At 42.6% G+C, this 21,947-nt stretch overlaps 1 protein-coding gene across 3 annotated transcripts; it reads right to left on the bottom strand.

Annotated features, from left to right (window-relative positions):
* Positions 1-2,159: 2,159 nt before the first annotated feature.
* LOC127009636 (uncharacterized) lies at positions 2,160-21,683 on the bottom strand. Of its 3 annotated transcripts, none has more exons than XM_050882890.1 (5): positions 21,378-21,683; positions 13,942-14,115; positions 13,415-13,512; positions 12,041-12,256; positions 2,160-4,418 (listed from the first exon to the last, which is right to left on the bottom strand). In XM_050882890.1, exons 2-5 carry the CDS (start codon positions 14,072-14,074, stop codon positions 3,006-3,008), a joined length of 1,860 nt encoding a protein of 619 aa, XP_050738847.1. In that variant the 5' UTR covers positions 14,075-14,115; positions 21,378-21,683; the 3' UTR covers positions 2,160-3,005. The 3 variants fall into 3 exon arrangements, with proteins under 3 accessions (XP_050738847.1, XP_050738846.1, XP_050738845.1); XM_050882889.1 differs by lacking the exon at positions 21,378-21,683 and adding an exon at positions 20,765-20,988 and having other exon boundaries at positions 13,942-14,118; XM_050882888.1 differs by lacking the exon at positions 21,378-21,683 and adding an exon at positions 20,765-20,977.
* Positions 21,684-21,947: the final 264 nt, after the last annotated feature.

The following is a 21,947-nucleotide window of genomic DNA, read 5'->3' as shown; positions in this document are numbered from 1 at the left end:
AATTGTGAAACTACTTACACATCACAAAATGAAAGGGAAACTCAATAAGAAGTATAGCATTTATAACACCACTGTAAAATATGTATGCCACATTTCTTTTTATGCTTAGAAAATATCTTGTCCATAATAAGTTGAATGTTCTTTTATACGTTATAATACTAAGATTAAATGTGTATGCATACTTGCTGATCATATTTGCCATGGTTTTACTTATATTAGAACATTTTTACATCGCAGGCTAGGAGACACACAGCAACGCTGTACAAGAGGATCCACTATGCTGAACTCGCCCATAACCGCACGTTTAGTTGAGCCAGACTATAGAATAAACTCAATGCCCTCAGCACACTTAAAAGCACCAACTTTGGTCAACAAAGACTTTTAGACTACAGTATATAAACAGTACATTCACACTTCCTTAACTATGCTTTTCCCTCATGGTATTCTACTACTGTATATGGCAGGAGGTGGTGGCTCAGTGGTCAGCACACAAGCATGGTGTCCTGAAGGACCTGAGCTCAAGTCCCACCCCCTGCTACAATTTTCAGTCATGGCTGAGTGGCTTATAACTACATACATACTGTCCTGATGACTACCTATCAACCCTGACTCTGGCAAAACTCTCTAGAGTGGATCAAAGATGAGTTCCAGGGGGCAGTATAAGCCAAACATGATGGCAACACTATAAATACTTGCCTGTACCACTACCAGGTTGGGACCTACCACCAGGCCCCATTACGTAAAGCCTACTAGTGCTACAGGCCAGACATAAAAAAGTGACAGTAACTGCCATAATTAACAGACCATTCAAAACCTTACACTTAGAATCATCATAGACTACACACACACCATGCCTACAACATACTTGCATATTGAAACAAAGGCACTCCTCATCAGACATTACCAAGGTATGATCAGGGTAGTACACTCAACCTTTGATTTCCCAGATCTTGATTTCCCAATCAGATTTTCCAGACAAAATCTGGAGTGGTGATTGCCAAACATACACTCGGTCAAGTCCAGGAATCAAAATAGAAGTCAGGTCCAAAAATCTGTGGTTCAGCTGTGTCTGGCAGTTGCTGGGCACATGCCTGGCCATGTCCAGGTATCAAAACAGAAGTCTTACTGTATGTCAGTCTCTGTCTGCAACCCCTGCTAAGTAGCCAAGTGCACAACGGACATATTTATTTTTGCTGTCAGTCTGTTCAGCAGTCATGCTGTGACCTTACAGCTGCTTGTAAATACACTATGTACTGGAATCAAGTACATAAATAAGCCACAGTAATCTAATATTATTGGACAACTAGAGAGTTTAGAGTCTCTTTGTGTACAAGCATCAGCTGAGCAGCTGCTTGTAGTTATGCTCCAGGATAGGCACTGAAGTATTTTTTTTATTTTGACTACCGCTACCGCAGTACCGCACACTTCGTACCACACTGGGAAAGAAAAAAATGGGACCGCACTACCACAACCGCACTACTCCGGAAAAAGTACCGCACTACTGCAACCGCACTACTGATTTTTCAGTACCGCGCCCACCTCTGAGTAGTATAATATGTTTAAGGACAGGTTGTGACCATGGCCAATGCTGCATCATTTGTTGACATGTAATGTTAGTCTCCAAATAACTTGTGTATGTTAATCTTTCTTAAATGTGCTGGAAAAAGTGGCAAAAGTTTGGGGGAGGTACTGAATATTGGCGATAAACAAACTGAGTGTGCTAAATGTCTGGAAATACCAATAAAGACCTCAGAAGGGCCACCTTAGACAGGGGGGCAAAGCAGTAATTACCCACCACTGCTCTGGACACCATCTATCTCTTCATGCATAGACACTAAGTGAACCTTGCAGATTCTTCCATTTGCCAAAAGTGCACCACACAACAACCAGATGTTACATGCCTACTACACTGTCCAAGCCTAATACAACTCAGACAGTGATATAATATAGCTTCTCCTCGACTGAGACCTGTGGTCTCAACCCAGGATGGTGGCAGCTTACCTATGGGTTGTTGAGATCCCGTGAAAGGGTGCCCAAGGGCAGAAAGGTAAAAGTATGAGAGTAAGATGAACTTTTTCATATTAGCATATTTTTTTATAATTAAATAATTTTATTCAAAGAAAAAATGGGATTATTGTACATATAAAGAAACTGGAAGATAGCAATCCAAAATAAAGTTTATTTCCGGACTATTTACACCCAAAATTAATTTTACATTTTATTGTTGATCTCATCTGTTGGGATGCAACTTTTTTCTTATAAAAATTTCCTTATCTTATGACTTTCTTTGCATGATTTGTCCAATTCCAAAATAAAACTGTTAGAAAACTTGATTTCTCAAGAAAATCAATTTCAACATTAACATGCTCTTCATCAAAAGGCCATTTTCTGCAATTTGGAGCAGACATCATGTGTTATTGTCCTCTCAAAATTGAACTCACTCTTTGGTCAAGTAGAAGCAACCCTAAAAGGAGTCAGTGGATACCCTGACCCTTATAAATAGGGACTTTCTAAAATTGAGACGAGACAATCTGCAAAAACTTTATCATCCAGTTTCATACATGTATACTGGATTCTAGTATGTCAGTATGAACTTTACATGATGCTTTTCTTAATTTCAGATTTTGATATAAGTTTTGAACAGTCCTTAATATGCATATAATTCTCATAGAAATCTAGCTTTACAAATAACAGCTTAAATCCAGAGTAACAAAACAGCTTAAAGTATTGTATCACAGAATATCTAACTGCCTTCTATTAGCCTCTTTACACTTTTATACCCCAACTTGACCAAGTTGGTACAGGAAGTTACTGAGGCAACAGCATCACTGTCCAGCCTCCCTACTGAGCATAACAGGGAGTATGCTATTACCAAAACTGTTTATGCAATAACAATAGCAATAACAGTCTCAGGAGGCAGAGGTAACAAGGCGTAGCAAGTTCTCATTAGTGTCAGAAACACTGCCAATGGCAGAATCAGTAATTTCCTTATTAGACACGTGTAATCAGTGCCATGACTTATTTGAGTAGACAGTTTCTTTGGCTACAAGTTGAAGGTCTGTGGTACGATATATTAGTTTTAAGTCTGTGAGAAGCTGGCTACAGATTGGGCCCATCATGAAAACTTTCAGATTGGGCAGGATATCCAGCAGCTGAACATAAAATGAGACACTCACAGTGCTTGGTCCAAAAGGGTTAAGGTTAAGGAAAAAGACCTCTAAGCCATTTAGAATCTTCTTCTGGGCCAAACTCATAAGCCACATAAGAGGTCGATGATGAACAACAAGCTCCAGCCGACACAGGGCTGGAGCAGCCATAATCATTCGCTGGACTAGTCTGTTGAACAGGGTGTGCTGGTAGTGTGAAAATGAAAGGAGACTTGGACCTGCTACAGTTAAGCACTTCAGATGAAGAAGAGTTTGAATGTTAACTGGTGCTTCATCTTCAAAGTGTTCTGCAGACATTACAACTCCCAGAAACTCAAGGGAGGGACACGAAGAAAGTAGGTTACAAAACTCACTTACACACAGTTTGGCATGGAGGTCAAGTTGGAGTACAGTGAGATTTGCTCCTATGGCATTTAAGAGGAGTTGATAAGGAGAAATTGAATTATCTAAAGCCCTCTCATGAGGCAAAGTAAAGTATGTATGGATAGTTAGAGCTTTACACTTAAATTTTGGGATCCACAATCTTGCAAAATCTGTGACACTATGATATGTGTCAGGGTCATGAGAAAGGGTAATATGCTGAAGATTAGGAAAGGAGGCTAGAGTATATTCTTCTGATCCTAAGACAGCTTTATCCTGCACCAAAATCATGAGTCCTTCCATGTCCAAATGCTGTAAGGAATATTTGAGGGACTGTAGATGAGTGGGCAACTTGGAGAGGGGCTTGGGGACAAAAGGTCTCAATTTATAGCATGTCACACTCTCCAAAGATGGATAAAAGAACATAAGGTTATAAATGAATTCAGAAAAAGAGCCTTTGTTGAAGCTCAAGGGACAGTCACTGTCTGCTCCTAGGTCAACAAACTTGAGTCTGGTGAAGGACAGACAAGCCTGACGTTCAGAAAAAGAACCAGTGCGAGCTAGAGCATCAACATCATCACGGTCCAGTCCACTGAAGAATGTCTTGTATAAACAGTCCACTGGCACAAAAAGTCTGCCAAAAGGCTGTTCTACCACAAATGTATCTACCAGAGGACAGTTCTTGCTCACACATATCAAGGTTTCCTCAGTGATATTCTTACGGAAATGAACTTTTCTTAGGTGTGGTGAATTCTCCAGTATGACTTGCATAGGTTCCTGACTTCCAAATATGATAAATTGTGTTGAGAGTTCTTCTATACCAAAGGGCTTCAATCTCCTTAGAACCTCTGCAAAGACTGGACAAGCCTGAAAGGTCAGTTCCATCTGTATCTGCAAGAAACAGGCTTATAGAGCTAAATAATACCTTCTCTGTCATTTAGTTAAGTTTAAAACAAATATTTGCTAAGCTCTGGAGTAACAATTTTCCTTGGACACTTTACAGAACTATTGGCCAACATTTTACTCTTCACCCTGAAATCAAACACCAACATAGGATGTTTGACTTTTATGAGCCTGCTTGTTTTGGACTGTAAAGGCCAAAAAACAGTTAGCTTTTGGTAAGATCTCAATTTGGAATCGAGCACTCACCACATATGAATGCAAATCACCTGGCCACTATAACCCAAATTTATAGATATAAAGAAAATCATCATATTCTGTCACTGCAGAACAAGGCTCTTTCCCAGCATTCCCCACCTCTCTCTGTCTTTTGCAAGCGTGCTCCATTCTGCTCTGGAAAGTCCTCTGATTTCATTTCTCCCCTTGGTTCTTTGTCTATCCTGACTATCTATTTATCTATCTATATCTCTGATCCCATTCCTTCAACAGGGTCACCATGGCAAAAGTCTCCAATATTCCATTCTCTGGAACTCCTCTGCATGTTCAATCATTCATAAGCCAACTCCCTCTCCAGCACTCATCAACTCAAGTGATTCATTTGGCAGGTGTTTTCATCCTGATACAGCCAATCAATAAGAACACACTCTGGAAGGGGCTTGCCTTGCTTACCCTGTGACACCATTCCCAGGGGTCCTCTAAACCAAGTCTCCAATCCCCTCAGGTCTGCTACTTCAGCAGTTGGATATGAATCCACATGAGCAGTACATGGGCAAGTACCTTGCCAGGCACACAGAGCAGTGCAATATCACAGCAGTTGTTGTAGTCCTGATGGTTCCATTCCTTTTCCAGATAAGGATGACCAGATCCCTTTTCCAGTTAGGAGTAATGTCAGACTGCCAAACAGCAGTTTATTTTTTTTAACAACCATCCAAGTTTAATATTGTGACTGGCAAGATTCAACCCATTCCAGATCATTAATAGTTCTAATAGCCATTACAAAAGAAATTCAATTTATACTGACCTTAACTCAAACATCAACTATATATATATATATATATATATATATATATATATATATATATATATATATATATATATATATATATATATATATATATATATATATATATATATATATATATATATATATATATATATATATATATATATATATATATATATATATATATATATATATATATATATATATATATATATATATATATATATATATATATATATATATATATATATATATATATATATATATATATATATATATATATATATATATATATATATATATATATATATATATATATATGGAAATAATTATATTAAATACTTATATGGATGGTATTGTGAGAGATATGAAGGGCAAAGTTGGGAAAGTAGGAGTAAAAATGTATGCTGAGGGAAGGAAGTGGGTGCTGAATTCAATCTTACTTGCTGATGACACAGCACTCATTGCAGAAAATGAAAGTGACTTACAAAATTTGGTTAGTGTTTTGATAGTGTATGTAAAAGGAGAAAGCTGAAAGTAAATGTCAACAAAAGTAAAGTGATGGTTTGTGAGTGGAGTAGAAGTGAGGCCGTGGATTTTGTATGCCCATGGATAGAGTGGGAATTGAATGTGAAAAAGAATGCAAAATAATTTTGAATGATGAAGAAATGGAGGAGGTTAATGAGTTTAAGTTCCTTGGATCAGTTATGTGTAAGCATGATGGCACAGAGGGAGAGACAAGAGAAAGGGCATTGCAAGGAAGAAGGGTGGTAGGGTCTTTGGGACATATAATGAATGGAGGAAGTGTGAGCATGGAGGTAAAGAGGGATTTGAGAAATACAATAATAGTACCAACCCTCACATATGCAAGCGAAACATGGGCCTGGAATGAAAGTCAGAGGTCTAGAGTGCAGGCAGTGGAAATGAGTTATTTGAGGAGTGCATGCGGTGTGAGTAGAAGGGATGGAATGAGCAATGAAAGTGTGTATCAGTGTTTTGAAATGTGTCACAGGGGTGAAAGGAAGAAGTGTGGAGTGGTGGAAGTGAACCAACACAGTTAAAAGTGGTTGGGTCACATGGAGCGAATGGAGGAGAGTAAGATGACCAGGATGGAAATTCTTCTGCCGTGGCCATCCTCTGGTGGGAGCTCCTAGGAGCAGGCGTCGATGAGATGATGATGGAAATAATTATATGAAAGATTCCTTTGAAAAATAGAAAGCTCTTTGCAAAACACAAGGCAATTAGAGTTGCCCAGACAACAGCAAACTAATAAAAGCAGCAGCACACAGTTAGTCAAAGATCTAAAGAAACTCAACAGCAGACCAAATCATAACACACATAAGAGCAAAGCAGAAAGCAACATTGAAGAATGAAATTGCAGAACATTATGACAATTAAGAGTTTGGTACAGACAGCAGCAAAAGTTAATCAGTTAAGCCAGCCACAGATACAAATACCTACACGAGATCATAAACAGCCAAGCAAGTGAGAACACATGATAAGAATGCAAAGCAGAGACAAAAGAAAATCTGAATTTACTTACAACTAGCAACAAGATGAACCAAACTGAATTAGCCTGCATAGTAAACCGAGGCTGAGCACTGAGATAATGACCAAATTACAACTGTACATGCTGTGTTCATACAGAAGCAATATAGGAGACCTGCTTAGTGCTTAAGGTTTGATCAGTGTAATGGAAAATTGTAACAATTTCTTTTTAATAGTAGCACATCATTTTTAGAGATATTTCCTCTAGGACTAAAAAACAAGAATGCAAAAAGAATGCAAAATAATTTTGAATGGTGAAGAAATGGAGGTTAACCCCTTCACTACGGCTGAGCCAAAACAGCGCCCCATGCCGTATCCAAGATCGCCGCGTGCGCCAAATTTCAAATGTCTCTATTGAATATAACAAGTTTTCAGCCATAAACTCAACATAATCATCATGTATCATATACGAAAAGATGCAGAATTAAATGTTGCACATAAAGAAACTCACTACAGCTGGGCCAAAACAGCGCCTCGCTCCGTATCCGGGATCACCTCGCACGCCAAACTTCAAATGTCGCTATTGAATATAACAAGTTTTCAGCCATAAACTCAACATAATCATCATGTATCATATATGAAAACATGCAGAATTAAATGTTGCTCATAAAGAAACACACTACGGCTGGGCCAAAACAGCGCCCCGCTCCGTATCTGGGATCACCGCGCACGCCAAATTTCAAATGTCGCTATTGAATAGAACAAGTTTTCAGCCATAAACTCAACATAATCATCATGTATTATATATGAAAACATGCAGAATTAAATGGCAAACATAAAGAAACATAAAATACTTGATAATTTTGAGATGTAAGCATAAATATAGAGATAAAATAACTCGTATATTGGCTAAAGCAAGCCAGGACGCAGTATGCGCATCCTCGGATATGGTACGGGGCATGCAAGGAAGCAGTATATGTATCCTCATGTTGAAGGGGTTAATGAGTTTTAGTACCCTGGATCAGTTATGTGTAAGCATGGTGGCATGGAGGGAGAGACAAGAGAAAAGGCATTGCAAGGAAGAAGGGTGGTAGGGTCTTTGGGACATATAAAAAATGTGGAAATGATCTTACTTAGTTACTTAGTTGTCTTATTGAGTAAAGGTGAATAACTTTGTCCAGGGCTATTTTCATCTTGTTGAAACATGTCATCTTACATAATGTGTAAAGACAAGATTAACAATGATAGGTGTAAGAAAATAGTACCAGTTTTAGTTAAAGTGAATTAACTAATTACATCAGTAAATTACACATCAAAAATATTTATTCAAGTAGGGCATGATGCATGTGCTATAGATCAGTGTAGGGGTCTCAAGACTGGTCTTGGTCTTGATACTGGTCTCAAGATGTTTGATGTGGTCTTGGTCTTGATCTTGCTTTGTTTGATGTTGTCTTAGCATTGATCTCGGTCTTCAAGCTATTGGTCAAGACCACCATCAAAGAGTGCATCGGGGCATGGGAGGGTAGGAATTTATGATCATATGTACAGAGAAAAATCATGGCTGATTTGATATACAGTGCATCATACAGCATTGTACTGTATAAAGATATTGCCTGGCTAACGCTGTTGAGTTGAGCCATGCAAGCGCTGACAGAGTGCATGCAAGCTGAGAGAGCATGCATTACATGGTCATTCTTCCAGTGACAATCTCCATTTGTATGAATGCTTGTTTGCAGTCCTGTTCACCTCCATGTACTTCATATATGTGTGCAATCCCTGCAGCATGGGAATTACATACACACAGCTAGCTAAACCAGTAGTGTACATGTGCGTAGGGTGCTGGGCCTGCACCCTTCATACACATACGTAAACTACATGTTTAGGTAGCTCATATGCAGGGCTGCCAGTTACATGGTAATTTAATTGTTATGACAACAAACATTCAAGGCAATGAACATTTCATTTCTTTCCAGGTTTACTGATGGAAATTTACTATGCAGTTTTGAGGCAATTTTCAATAAATAACGTTGGTAGAATTTGGCCGTTTTTTTTTATTACCTTCGGCAGTTTATTCTTCCTGAGCCTGGCGACCCTGCTCACTCAGAAAATGGCTTCAGTTACACATTAGACATCAGACAGTGAGGCGTAATGGTGTAGTTTCAATTAAGATTCCGCACGCATACCGCTGTTTTGTTTCACGCAATGAAATTATGATTGAGTAATCACAACAGCATCTGAAGCAGTTATCAATTTGCATTCAAGGACCACAAGGAGTTTATTTATAAGAAACATGGAAACCAAAAGCACACAGCAATTTACACATTCCACAAGCAAAGCATCACAGACAAGGGTGGGAGTCAGACTTGGAAAAAAATATTTAGTGCCTGGTCTCGAGGTCTTGACTACAACACTGCTATAGTGGCCAAATTTCTGCAATATATACTGATGGAATAATACTGATACTAATATCGATGATGAAAATGACAAAAAACACACTGAACTGAATACTAAGCAAAGCATGCATCATTTCTAGGGATGGAACCAAAGTAAGCATACAACCATAATGCATTCAAAAGTTGATTAGTATACCTAACCTAGGCCTATAGGCAGCACTCTGTGATGACAATCACTTGCAGATGCCAATGTTATTGTTTTGGTGCTGTTCTTTGTTTTGGTGTGGGAGTTGGTGACTCAAGTGTCATCTGTATTGGCATTCTTCAATTCAGTTCACATTCATTCATTTTCAGTTAAGTTGGTTCAGTTGCTGTTTTGACATGTTCATTCAACAACATGCTTATTACCATAGCTGGGCACGATAAGAGAAAACCTTATTCCCGATAACCGATAACTGATAATGGAAAACCTTATCGGTGATAACCGATATTCGTTAACTGGAGACACAAATATAGGTGATAACCGATAACCGATACCGATATAAATCCACAATTCCGATACTAGCTAGCGATAAGTCCGACAGGCGAAAACGATACTATATTGATATTTCAAATAAAAAACATATGAATTCAAATTTTCATTATCTGTATTTTAGAAAACTTACAAAACCTGAAAACCACACGTTAACACGTACGTATGGACATTAATACTAGAAACGCCTGAACCGGTGTTGTGTTATTTGGCGTCCCCACCGTCAAAAGCTGGCGCTTTTGTTTACAAACACTGGTCTCTCGTGAACTGCGCATGCTCAGACCAGCAAACATAGACCTGTACAGTCTCACAAAGCTTTTTAACCGTAATTAAGAGTTGCTGGAAGGCTGAATCAGACATACAGTACCACTACCACCATCCTCGCCGTTTCTAGAACGACACCCTGTACGAGTTGTATTTATATGTACAGAGTTTCATTCTAGAAACACCGAGGATGGTGGTACTGTATGTCTGATTCAGCCTTCCAGCAACTCTTAATGTGTTAAAAAGCTTTGTGACTGCTACTTACTGATCTGAGCATGCGCAGTTCACGAGAGACCAGTGTTTGAAGCTTTTGACGATGGGACACCAAATAACACAACACCGGGTGCCTTCAATACCATGGCATGCTCACAAACGAATATGGAATATCAAATTTGAGGCAGTGAATAATCATTTTTGGGGCAAAGTTAAATGATTTTTCTCTCTGATATATTGATTTTTGAGTCTAACATAAAAAAATAACCTAGTATTTTAATGTTGATGTTCTAAGTATGAAATCTCTTTACCGAAGATATTTCATACCCCGAAGTTTTTTCTTACAACACCGGGCGCCCGGGCCACGCATGCGTAGTAGGGAGGAGACAACGTTTTTTTTCTGAGAAGCGGAAAAAAGTAGCGATTATCGCTAGTTTGGTTACAATAGTAACGAAGATACCGATATATATTTAAATAAGTGGCGGATCGCCAATAACCCGATTTTGTTATCAGCGATAAACTATCGCGATAACTTATCGTGATAACGCCCAGCTATGCTTATTACACCATTCTAATCAGTCATGTTACTATTTTGGTGTTGGTTTGGGCCTTGGTCTTAGTCATCGGACATCGGTGCCGCTAGCCAAACAAAGACTCACCAGTGGTGAACAAACCTTATAGAGTTAGAGAATGGTATATGATATGTATTGCAATATGGTGCTGGTCCAGTAATATAAGGTAGACATGCACTACAATTCATGAAACAACTAACAAAACATCTCGGCAAAACTGGTTAAGGCCAGGATATAATTTTTCAAAATACGTACCAGATACTGCTCTGGAAAATAGGCATGCATGTGTCTTTGATATCAGCACACAAGATACTTTTTTTTATGGCATGAAACAAATATCAGTGCTGAACATCATTCAATATTATATCTCAAGAGAACATGTAATCTTCAATCAGCTGTGGTCGTTTGAGACACCAGAAACTAAAGTGCTAGGTCGGCAGCCTATAGGGAGGACAAGACACTTTGAAGGAGTGATGTAGTACAAAATCCCATTTATGGCAATGACAAAAAGAGTGATGCTCAGGACATTTCCTTAAGGAATTCCTTTTTGCTGTTGATACAATGGGAAGTACGACAAGTCTACTTAACCCAGAAGGTATGTTCTCTGAGAAAGCCTTCAAGATACTTTAGCAACTAACCACAGAGATCAAAATCATGATATGTTTCAGGATACTAATATTATTTTTACAGTGAAATCATGGTTAGGCATGAGAAAAGTCTGGAGAGGGCTCAAAGAGGCCATGGGGCAAAGTGATAGGGGGCTGGAAAATGCATTCTCTCGATTTTGGGGAAAATTCGATTTAGCAAACTGATGTTTGACTAGTTTGCAAAACTGAGCTTCTGCACTATCTCTTTCAAGACTTACCTTCTTTCTCAGCTTAAGTGAAAATATTTAAAAAGGTTGATTCATCACATTAAACTATGATTAATATTCAGGACAATTAGAATAAGACTAAAAGCGAGACACTAACAATTTGCTTGCTTACAGATAGAAAGAACTAGACAAAAAACAGACATAAAAGGAAGAAACATGCATAACACAGTCATGACAAAGACAGGCAAAGAGGGAAAAGGCAAGCAGAGAGCAAGGACAGCAAGTAAAATTACAAACAAAATAAATGCAGCTGAAAATAGCAAAGATTGGTTACCGAAGGTTGGTCGCTGTTGGTCATATCATCCGGTTTCCTTCCGACCCGAATGGAAAACAATAGCTGCATAAGTAGCCTGAAGAGGGGGAAGAGGCAGTACTGATCCAGATACTCCAGCTCTGTGGCCAGGCATTCCAGCACACACCTCCACACACCCACCCGACCACCCACCATTACATTATTTTCCCACCACTCCCTCACAGCCAGCATGTGGTTCTGCAAGAAGAAAATAAATTATTGCCTGCCAATAAACCATGCTTCTCCTAAATATATCAATAGATAAATGTCAATTTATCTCAGATATACAAATATACAAGGAAAGACAAGTAGGACAAGATGAACAACAAAGAGTTACCTATGAACTAACAGGTTAAAAATGTAACTGCCAAAGTAGTGAGTCATGTTTGAAGGATGAGATCCATTTTGTTGTATTGATGAAATTAAAAACACATGAAAGGTGGACTTTAAGGCCCTTGCATCCTAGATTTGACATATATCAGTCCTATACCTAACAATCATCAGCTAGCTGTCAAAAACTGGTGGCAGGATGTCTTGCCTCTTCTGGTGTGAATGGGACATGACGGTGTGAACTATAAAGTAAATTAGGTAACGTCCAGCAAGTTTTCTCCTGGCTGTTAATTTTTTTTATATTGTTTACATTTTTTAGGCTACAAAATGCTTCTTTTAATGCAAAAATAAGTAAAATAATAAATATATTAAAATACCTCTATACCGCAAAATCTCGCGATATAGCGAAAAATCCGCGATACGAAACTAAATATTTACAATTTAAAAATCCGCGATACAGCGAGACCGCGATAAGTGAACCGCAATATGGCGAGGGATTACTGTATACGGAAAATGGTATGCATTATTTCATAAACTTATCTTTACAGTACTGCCCCACGCTCTTGTCAAGAAAATAGCACATAACTGAAAAAAATGTATACTTTTCACCTGAGGCTCGCGCCCCCCTAGGGGGGTGCGCTCCCCAGGTTAAGAACCACTGCTCTACAGAATGCAAAAACAAATTTGAAAATCCATTCATAGGTTTCATAATTATACTGCATTGTTTGCTAATAACTTACATTTTGAGAAAAAAATTACTGTCCCGCTGCGAGCCGAAGGGGGCATGGTTAGGTACATATATGACTATTTTTATCATATTTATGGTTGTCTGACAGCCATGAAACTTTGCAGGAGTCTCGCCTGTTGTTTACATTTTCTCTGAATGCGAAAAAAGAAAAATAATTTTTTAGCCATAAATTCACAGTTTCTCAGGAAACCCCCTCCCTGAAAGAAAATGGAAAGAAGGCCAAAAGGAAAATTTCACATGTAAATGATTATCCATGCATAGACATTTAAAAAGCCTACCAGAAGCAGTTCCTTCTGTGCCAGGCACTCAGGAAACTGTGTATCTGTAGCCATGATGATTTTATCCATTCCAGGGTGGTTATAATGTATCCAGTGCTCTGAAATACACAAGAACCACTGTGTTTATGTTCATTATTTTTAGATATACTGGTAGAAAGATGTGACATGGCAAAGTTCGGACAGCACAGTGAGGTTATTTATGTTGGCTTATGTTTGTGTCTTATATATCAATAATTTAAAGATTTATAAAATTTTACTTATGTCAATATTATATGCTCAAAACCAAATTGCATATGACTTAATTATCTAGTAATTGCTTTTTTCACTGGTAGACTTATATTCTCATAGTAATCTCATATAAAGTCTTGTAATGTTCTCTATGTAGTCTTCATAACAATTATTTAGCAGAATACTGAACATCAGTTACATATACTACATGTATATACTAAATCCTTCACTTTAACATGATAAAGGAAATAAAGTTCTTTTATTTTTTCAGATAAGTCTTATCATGAACTGACACTCACCTATGTCTTGTGGTAAAGTGATGGTTGACACAGAGGCAGGAATGGAGCGCCTAATTACAAGGTACACCAGAGTTTCTTTTGCCAGCCTCTCCAGCCTTCGAGGAGTGTGGGCTGGGATAGTCATGGCTGTCATCACTCACTCATCCACGATGATGCCTATCACGCCTCAGCCATCTTCTTAAAGGAAAATAAAATAACATTAGTAACTTTTTCAGTGAAGTATATTTAGACTATTGACAACTGACTATCTTTCAATAACTTAGGTCAAAGATCCCCTACATGCTAGCCATTCTGTATCATCTAAGTCAAATTATACCAACAGTGCCAATGCCTCCACAGCTCACCAGGTTAATTATTACAAAGAAACATGCTGCAAATATTACCCTAAACATGTTTCTTTAATGTTTAGATGTAACTAAAAATCTAAAACTTTTGCTGTCTCACAATGGATTACAAAACTTTATTTCTGGTACATTTTGATGTTTTTCAATAATCTGTAAACTATTCCTTGCAGAAATCAGTTGTTTCCCAAATTTTCCTTATCTCTCTCCCATTTCATACACTAGAGATCTCCATGAAGTAAGTTTAAAAATTCATAGCAAACCCATCATGCTAACCAGATGTAAAACACTTTCATTCTAACAATAAACAGAAATGAAAGACTATGTGGGAGGTGGACTTTGCCATCTCACTGGGGATGGCCACCACTCAACTACCACATCAAAAACAGTGCAGTGCAAAGCATATCACAAGTATTTATTGTAAACAATTTAACTTCACATGTCTGACAAAACCTATCACTCCTTATAATCGGGGACCTTCACCCCTTCAGTTCCCCCTAATTTTAAATAATCTAATCCAGTGGTCCTCAACCTTTTTCATGCTGGCACCCTCTTGGCTTCTAGGTGAGTTCCTAGCCCCCCCTCCCACTAACGCACATGCAAACACAAACCTCTTTCTTGGTCGGTATTTAGTATGCAACAAACTGAAAACAAGATTAAACACAAATATGTATTTTAGCTTAGCTGTAGTGTCTGTGACATAAATCTTGTCATTCAAGTTTTGTAAAAACAAAACATTATCGGTTACTCCAAATGCCACCCTATTGACCCCTTTTTCCTCATTTGTCCCCAGATCTTTCCACCATCCCCAGGGAAATTTGGGAACCACTGATCTAAGCCAATATAACATCCCCTTGTAACCAAGCCCTGCCCCCATCCTCCTCCCTTGAGACATTTTTGTGGGATATGGTTAAGCAGAAAGATGAATAGTATGCCAAGATATTTCAGGAAAAAAGTCAGACTATGCAATGTGGCTGATCTAAAATAAATACTAAAAAGATACGATATAGCCTGCTAAGAGATGCTCATAATAATAAGGGTCACATCTGGCGGGAGAGGTGCCTCCACAGCTAGGTAACCAACAGTGCCACAGAGGTATTCATCATTTTAGTATTGTATGACAAGTAATAACTGGGTTAAAACTGGTTTTATTAATCTGTCAATATCCCATCTCAAAAGTATAAGGGGGAGGGGGGCCCCCCCCCCCCTCCACCATTAAGTGGTTTCATTACTCTAAATCTATTCAGTGGTTGGTGTGAAGTGGTGGCTGTGCATACGCAGCACGGTGGTGGCATGGGTATGCAGCAGCCCACCACAGGCTGCTGCGTAAGGCTATTTGTCTGTGTTGAAAATATCGCATGTGTGTCTCTTACATTATTTAAGTGAACAAAACTTTTTTTTCTTATAGGTTTTGATGTTTCTGGAATGATTCTGATAACTGATTTTTCTTGGGACTCTTTACCAAATGTGGTGACACAAGGGGGTCGAAGGGGGCAATCATTCCCCCATTAGGATGTTCTTGTATATTCACCTGCCTTTCAGTGCCTATAAGGGGTGTTGAGAGGGTGAAGTCTTCCCATAGGAAAGAGGCTATTGTAATTCTGCTGTGGTGAGGCACGGGTTTTGACTGCCATGGGACGCAATAGGCTATTCTGCCACCTGTGACTGCGAGGGTTAGCTCACACATTTCATGGCTATTTTCAAAAATGTTTTGATCTCTCTACTTTACTTTCCAGAGGGTTTGAAGGTTAGAAGAATACATATGTAACAACAGAAAAGCAGTTAAGGTAGTTAACTAGGACACGAGATATTGGCATGTAAATAAAATTTATCTTCACCAATAATTACAGTTGGCCTTTTGTAAAGATTTACCCTTACCAGCAGTACCAGCACTCCTGCCACTAACCACAAGTGCCAGCACCCCCACCACACACCACCAGTACCAGCACCCCCACCACACACCACCAGTACCCGCGCCGGCAAAACTTAAGAATAACCACTCCAAACCAATATTCGTAGTAATTTAGCACGTGAAAGAATTATTATTATAATGCATTTTTGTATACGTTTTACCTTGGGGAGGGGCCAGGGGGGCAAGCCTCTTTAATTATAGAGTTAGGTGGCTTGGATTTTCTAAGTCCATTGTTATTGTTTCACAACCACCTCTATACACAGACTGAGCCTCATACCTGCCTTGCAGTGCACCCTACAAACTAGTTCCTAAGTTAGTAATATCCAAAATGCGCATGGATTATAACGATTTCGGACAAAAAAACGGTCTTTTAAGAGTTTTACGTTATTTCTTTCTCTATATTAAAGCAACTAATGCCGCAGCTATTTGTATTTTCTAATACATTCGTAAAATGTTACTACGCGAGGGTATCAGCGGCGGCACCTAACGGCGGGTTCCTGAAGTCAGTTGTTTTCAAGCCGCCATAATGGATGGAAGGCCCGACACTCCCTCCCTCAAAATATCCGTCTACTTTACCTTTCGGTAAGTGTTAACTGAGTATTTAACCTCTTTATTGGTGTGCATGTAGGTTGACAAAAGGACCGATTACTATTCCAGTACGTACCGGGTCCAACAAAGACACGGGCGTGTCTAGTGTCACATATGGTGTGACAAGCACGTGTCAGAAAACAAACGGATATTGTTCAATGCGCAATACTTATAGTGGAGTTTGAGTAAAATGGAGGCCAGGGTCATACGTAGCAGTCGGTAGGTCACTCCCGCTTCAGTTAACAGCAGGAGCGTCAGTTCGATCTGGATGACAGCTGTCACAAATCTGTTTTATTTTGTACCTTAAACTACTCAGTAAAAATTATCTAGCATCAACTTACAAGAAGTGGACGGGTTAACCGTCAGTATTGTACTATATGTAATTATGAAACATGACATTTCCCAAGAGTTGCTCAACTACGATTGGGGTGGTGGTTCAACTACACTGACCATCCAATTGCACCTCCTACACTCGTCAACAGACCCGCTGCAGCAGCTACTACGTTATATAGGACTAGATTACAAGAGTATACGTTAGGGAATTTCCTTTCTTTAGAGACTAGGGATTTTTCCCGATTTTGGGGATTTTTGTAGGGACATTTTGAAAGCCCATTTTTCAGTGATTTGGCCGTCCACCACCAAAACCACTGTTCCCTACATGGATTAATCGAGCTAACGACCACCAAAACCACAGCTCCCTAAAGAGATTAATCGAGCTAACGCCGCCGCCGCAAAATAGCTCGCATTCATTACCTACCGAATGAAGCATCACTAGGTCTTCATATATTTTTTTTCTACAAACGTTTGGTTAGCGACGGTACACTTGGTAAGCGTTGGTATGCTTGGTTAGCAATGGTACGCTTGGTTAGCGATGGTACGCTTGGTTAGCGATGGTACGCTTGGTTAGCGATGGTATACTTGGTTAGCGACTAGCCCACGCATGAGAGACCAGGTCCACCACGCGTGGTTATTTTTTTTTTAGAACACGCAGCCCAACGGCTGCCGTGCTGAGGGCCGGGTATAGCCCGGGCCTGTTCAGCCCGAGTCCCGGATGACCTTGAGTCATGGCTCAGGGCTGTTTTGGGGTGGTTAGCAATGGTATGCTTGGTTAGCGATTAGCCCACGCATGTGAGTATACGGTAGGGATTTTCCTTACTTTCGAGACTAGGGAATTTTTCCTGATTTAGGGATTTTTCTAGGGAAATTTTGGAAGGCCATTTTTCAGTGATATGGGCTACCCCCCCCCCCTAATACCCCAGTTCCCCAGGCTTGTCTTGGGTGATTGTGGGGGCTGGGGTGGTGGAGGGGGTGGAGTGGTGATTCTTAAGATTTACCGTACCAGCACCCCCTCTACACACCACCAGTACCAGCACCCCCTCTACACACCACCAGTACCAGCACCCCCTCTACACACCACCAGTACCAGCACCCCCTCTACACACCACCAGTACCAGCACCCCCACCACACACCACCAGTACCAGCACCCCCTCTACACACCACCAGTACCAGCACCCCCTCCCCCCACCAGTACCAGCTCCCCCTCTACACACCAGTACCAGCACCCCCACCACACACCACCAGTACCAGCACCCCCACCACACACCACCAGTACCAGCACCCCCACCACACACCACCAGTACCAGCACCCCACACACCACCAGTACCAGCACCCCACCACACACCACCAGCACCCCTCTACACACCACCAGTACCAGCACCCCCACCACACACCACCAGTACCAGCACCCCCTCTACACACCACCAGTACCAGCACCCCCACCACACACCACCAGTACCAGCACCCCCTCTACACACCACCAGTACCAGCACCTCAACACACCACCAGTACCAGCACCCCCTCTACACACCACCAGTACCAGCACCCCCTCTACACACCACCAGTACCAGCACCCCCTCTACACACCACCAGTACCAGCACCCCCACTACACACCACCAGTACCAGCACCCCCTCAACACACCACCAGTACCAGCACCCCCTCGACACACCACCAGTACCAGCACCCCCTCTAAACACCACCAGGACCACCACCCCACCACATACCACCAGTACCAGCACCCACACCACACACCACCAGTACCAGCACCCCCTCTACACACCACCAGTACCAGCACCCCCTCTACACACCACCAGTACCAGCACCCCCTCTCAACACCACCAGTACCAGCACCCCCTCTACACACCACCAGTACCAGCACCCCCTCTACACACCACCAGTACCAGCACCCCCTCTACACACCACCAGTACCAGCACCCCCACCACACACCACCAGTACCAGCACCCCCTCTACACACCACCAGTACCAGCACCCCCTCTACACACCACCAGTACCAGCACCCCCTCTACACCACCAGTACCAGCACCCCACCACACACCACCAGTACCAGCACCCCTCTACACCACCAGTACCAGCACCCCACCAGTACCAGCACCCCTCTACACCACCAGTACCAGCACCCCTCTACACACCACCAGTACCAGCACCCCACCACACACCACCAGTACCAGCACCCCTCTACACACCACCAGTACCAGCACCCCTCTACACACCACCAGTACCAGCACCCCCACCACACACCACCAGTACCAACACCCCCTCTACACACCACCAGGACCAGCACCCCACACACCACCAGTACCAGCACCCTCTACACACCACCAGTACCAGCACCCCCTCTACACACCACCAGTACCAGCACCCCCTCTACACACCACCAGTACCAGCACCCCCACCACACACCACCAGTACCAGCACCCCCACCACACACCACCAGTACCAGCACCCCCACCACAGACCACCAGTACCAGCCCCCCCACCACACACCACCCGTAACAGCACCCCTCTACACCACCAGTACCAGCACCCCCACCACACACCACCAGTACCATCACCCCCTCTACACACCACCAGTACCAGCACCCCTCCACACACCACCAGTACCAGCACCCCCTCTACACACCACCAGTACCAGCACCCCCTCTACACACCACCAGTACCAGCACCCCCTCTACACACCACCAGTACCAGCACCCCTCTACACCACCAGTACCAGCACCCTCTACACACCACCAGTACCAGCACCCCTCTACACACCACCAGTACCAGCACCCCTCTACACACCACCAGTACCAGCACCCCACCACACACCACCAGTACCAGCACCCCTCTACACACCACCAGTACCAGCACCCCACCACATACCACCAGTACCAGCACCCCACACACCACCAGTACCAGCACCCTCTACACACCACCAGTACCAGCACCCCTCTACACACCACCAGTACCAGCACCCTCTACACACCACCAGTACCAGCACCCCTCTACACCACCAGTACCAGCACCCCCTCTACACACCACCAGTACCAGCACTCCCTCTACACACCACCAGTACCAGCACCCCACCACACCACCAGTACCAGCACCCCCTCAACACACCACCAGTACCAGCACCCCTCTACACACCACCAGTACCAGCACCTCTACACCACCAGTACCAGCACCCCTCTACACACCACCAGTACCAGCACCCCTCTACACACCACCAGTACCAGCACCCCTCACACACCACCAGTACCAGCACCCCACCACACACACCACACCAGCACCCCACACACCACCAGTACCAGCACCCCCTCTACACACCACCAGTACCAGCACCCCCACCACACACCACCAGTACCAGCACCCCCTCTACACACCACCAGTACCAGCACCCCCACCACACACCACCCGTCCCCGCACCCCCACCACCCCCCTCCAGTAACAGCACCCCTGCACACCACCAGTACCAGCACCCCTCTACACACCACCAGTACACCACCAGTACCAGCACCCCCACCACACACCACCAGTACCAGCACCCCCACCACACACCACCAGTACCAGCACCCCCTCTACACACCACCAGTACCAGCACCCCCACCACACACCACCAGTACCAGCACCCCTTCACCTGCCTGTAGTGTCACCGCGGCGCCTCCTCGGTGGTTGTTGTTGTTGTTGGGTCACTTGGGTGTTTTTATGGGGCTAGTTAGGCTGTGGGGCCACAGCCTTGGTTGAAATCTGCCGTCAGCTGATTGTTGTTTCGGGTCTTGGCCATGGTCTTGGTCCCTTTGTTGGTGTGGACGGTGCCCTTGCTGGCGCCATCTTTAGTCCACGGAGCACCGCGGAACTTTGAACTGAGGTATTTCAGGGATAATATTCCTAATTTTTAGAAGTGAACAGAACTGTCTATCTTAACTCTTTATCGCCTACCGTGACGATTTAGTTACGTTTGAAATAAGTGAATGGTAGGCAGAAATTACGGAGCGTATGGAACATTGACGTGTGACGATTTCAACACATTCTACTGTGTCTCTATATGGGGTGCCAACATTATTGTTTACTGACAGCCTCTTAAATTCCGCTGTCACGTTGCCTCTCTATCTTCTATCGATATTTTTACGTTGACTGCTCTTTTAAACTGCATGCTAACTGCATGCCTTCCCCTCCCCCCCCACCTCCCGCGGCTCCGCTGCACACGACTTTCTACTCAAGCTCAAGCTCTAAATAAATAGGAGGTCAACTTACGCGCAATTAGGTGACGTCAGGAGGTCAGTGGGAGGAGCCTCCTCTCGCTCTCTCCTTCTCCCTCTCTAGATCTTGCTCAAGCTCATCCCTATACTCAGGGTCTCTCAAACAGGTCTGTCGGTGTGTTAAGCGCTGACATTCTTGAGTGGCGCGTCAAGTGTGCAAAATTTAACACCGCACACCGACGGTTAAAGGCTGATTCACACTATACGTAAAGTGACCGGCACAGAACGTACTGTTCCGGACCGACAAAATATTCTTCAATGGGAAACACATTGTTGTGTTCACACTGCTACGGACCTGCACGTTTCCGGCGCGGACCTTCACCAGCACGCCGCGCCGGTCGGGATTGTCAGCGAGAATATTTTGCAGGTTCGTGCCGGTACGAACGGTCCGTAGCCTGTCACTGTTGGATAGTGTGAACACGCCTCTGTCACCGATCGGCACCAACACAGCAGACAGGCGTGGCCTCGGGGAGCGTAGCACCGCATTCATTCTCTCTCTCTCTCTCTCTCTCTCTCTCTCTCTCTCTCTCTCTCTCTCTCTCTCTCTCTCTCTCTCTCTCGCAAA

This window comes from Eriocheir sinensis, chromosome 41, assembly GCF_024679095.1.
Source record: "Eriocheir sinensis breed Jianghai 21 chromosome 41, ASM2467909v1, whole genome shotgun sequence".
NCBI lineage: Eukaryota > Metazoa > Arthropoda > Malacostraca > Decapoda > Varunidae > Eriocheir > Eriocheir sinensis.
The sequence above is the reverse complement of the archived record's forward strand: the minus strand, read 5'-3'. Positions and strand labels throughout refer to the sequence as shown.

Bases quoted from the DNA above. Each gene is read 5' to 3' on its own strand.
- LOC127009636 (XM_050882890.1), bottom strand. From the start codon at position 14,074: ATGACAGCCATGACTATCCCAGCCCACACTCCTCGAAGGCTGGAGAGG. The intron at 12,257-13,414 runs GTAGGCTTTTTA...TTCTTCTTGCAG, and splicing joins CACAGAAGGAACTGCTTCTG to AACCACATGCTGGCTGTGAG. The intron at 4,419-12,040 runs GTAACCAATCTT...TGTTTCTTGCAG, and splicing joins CCAACAGCGACCAACCTTCG to ATACAGATGGAACTGACCTT.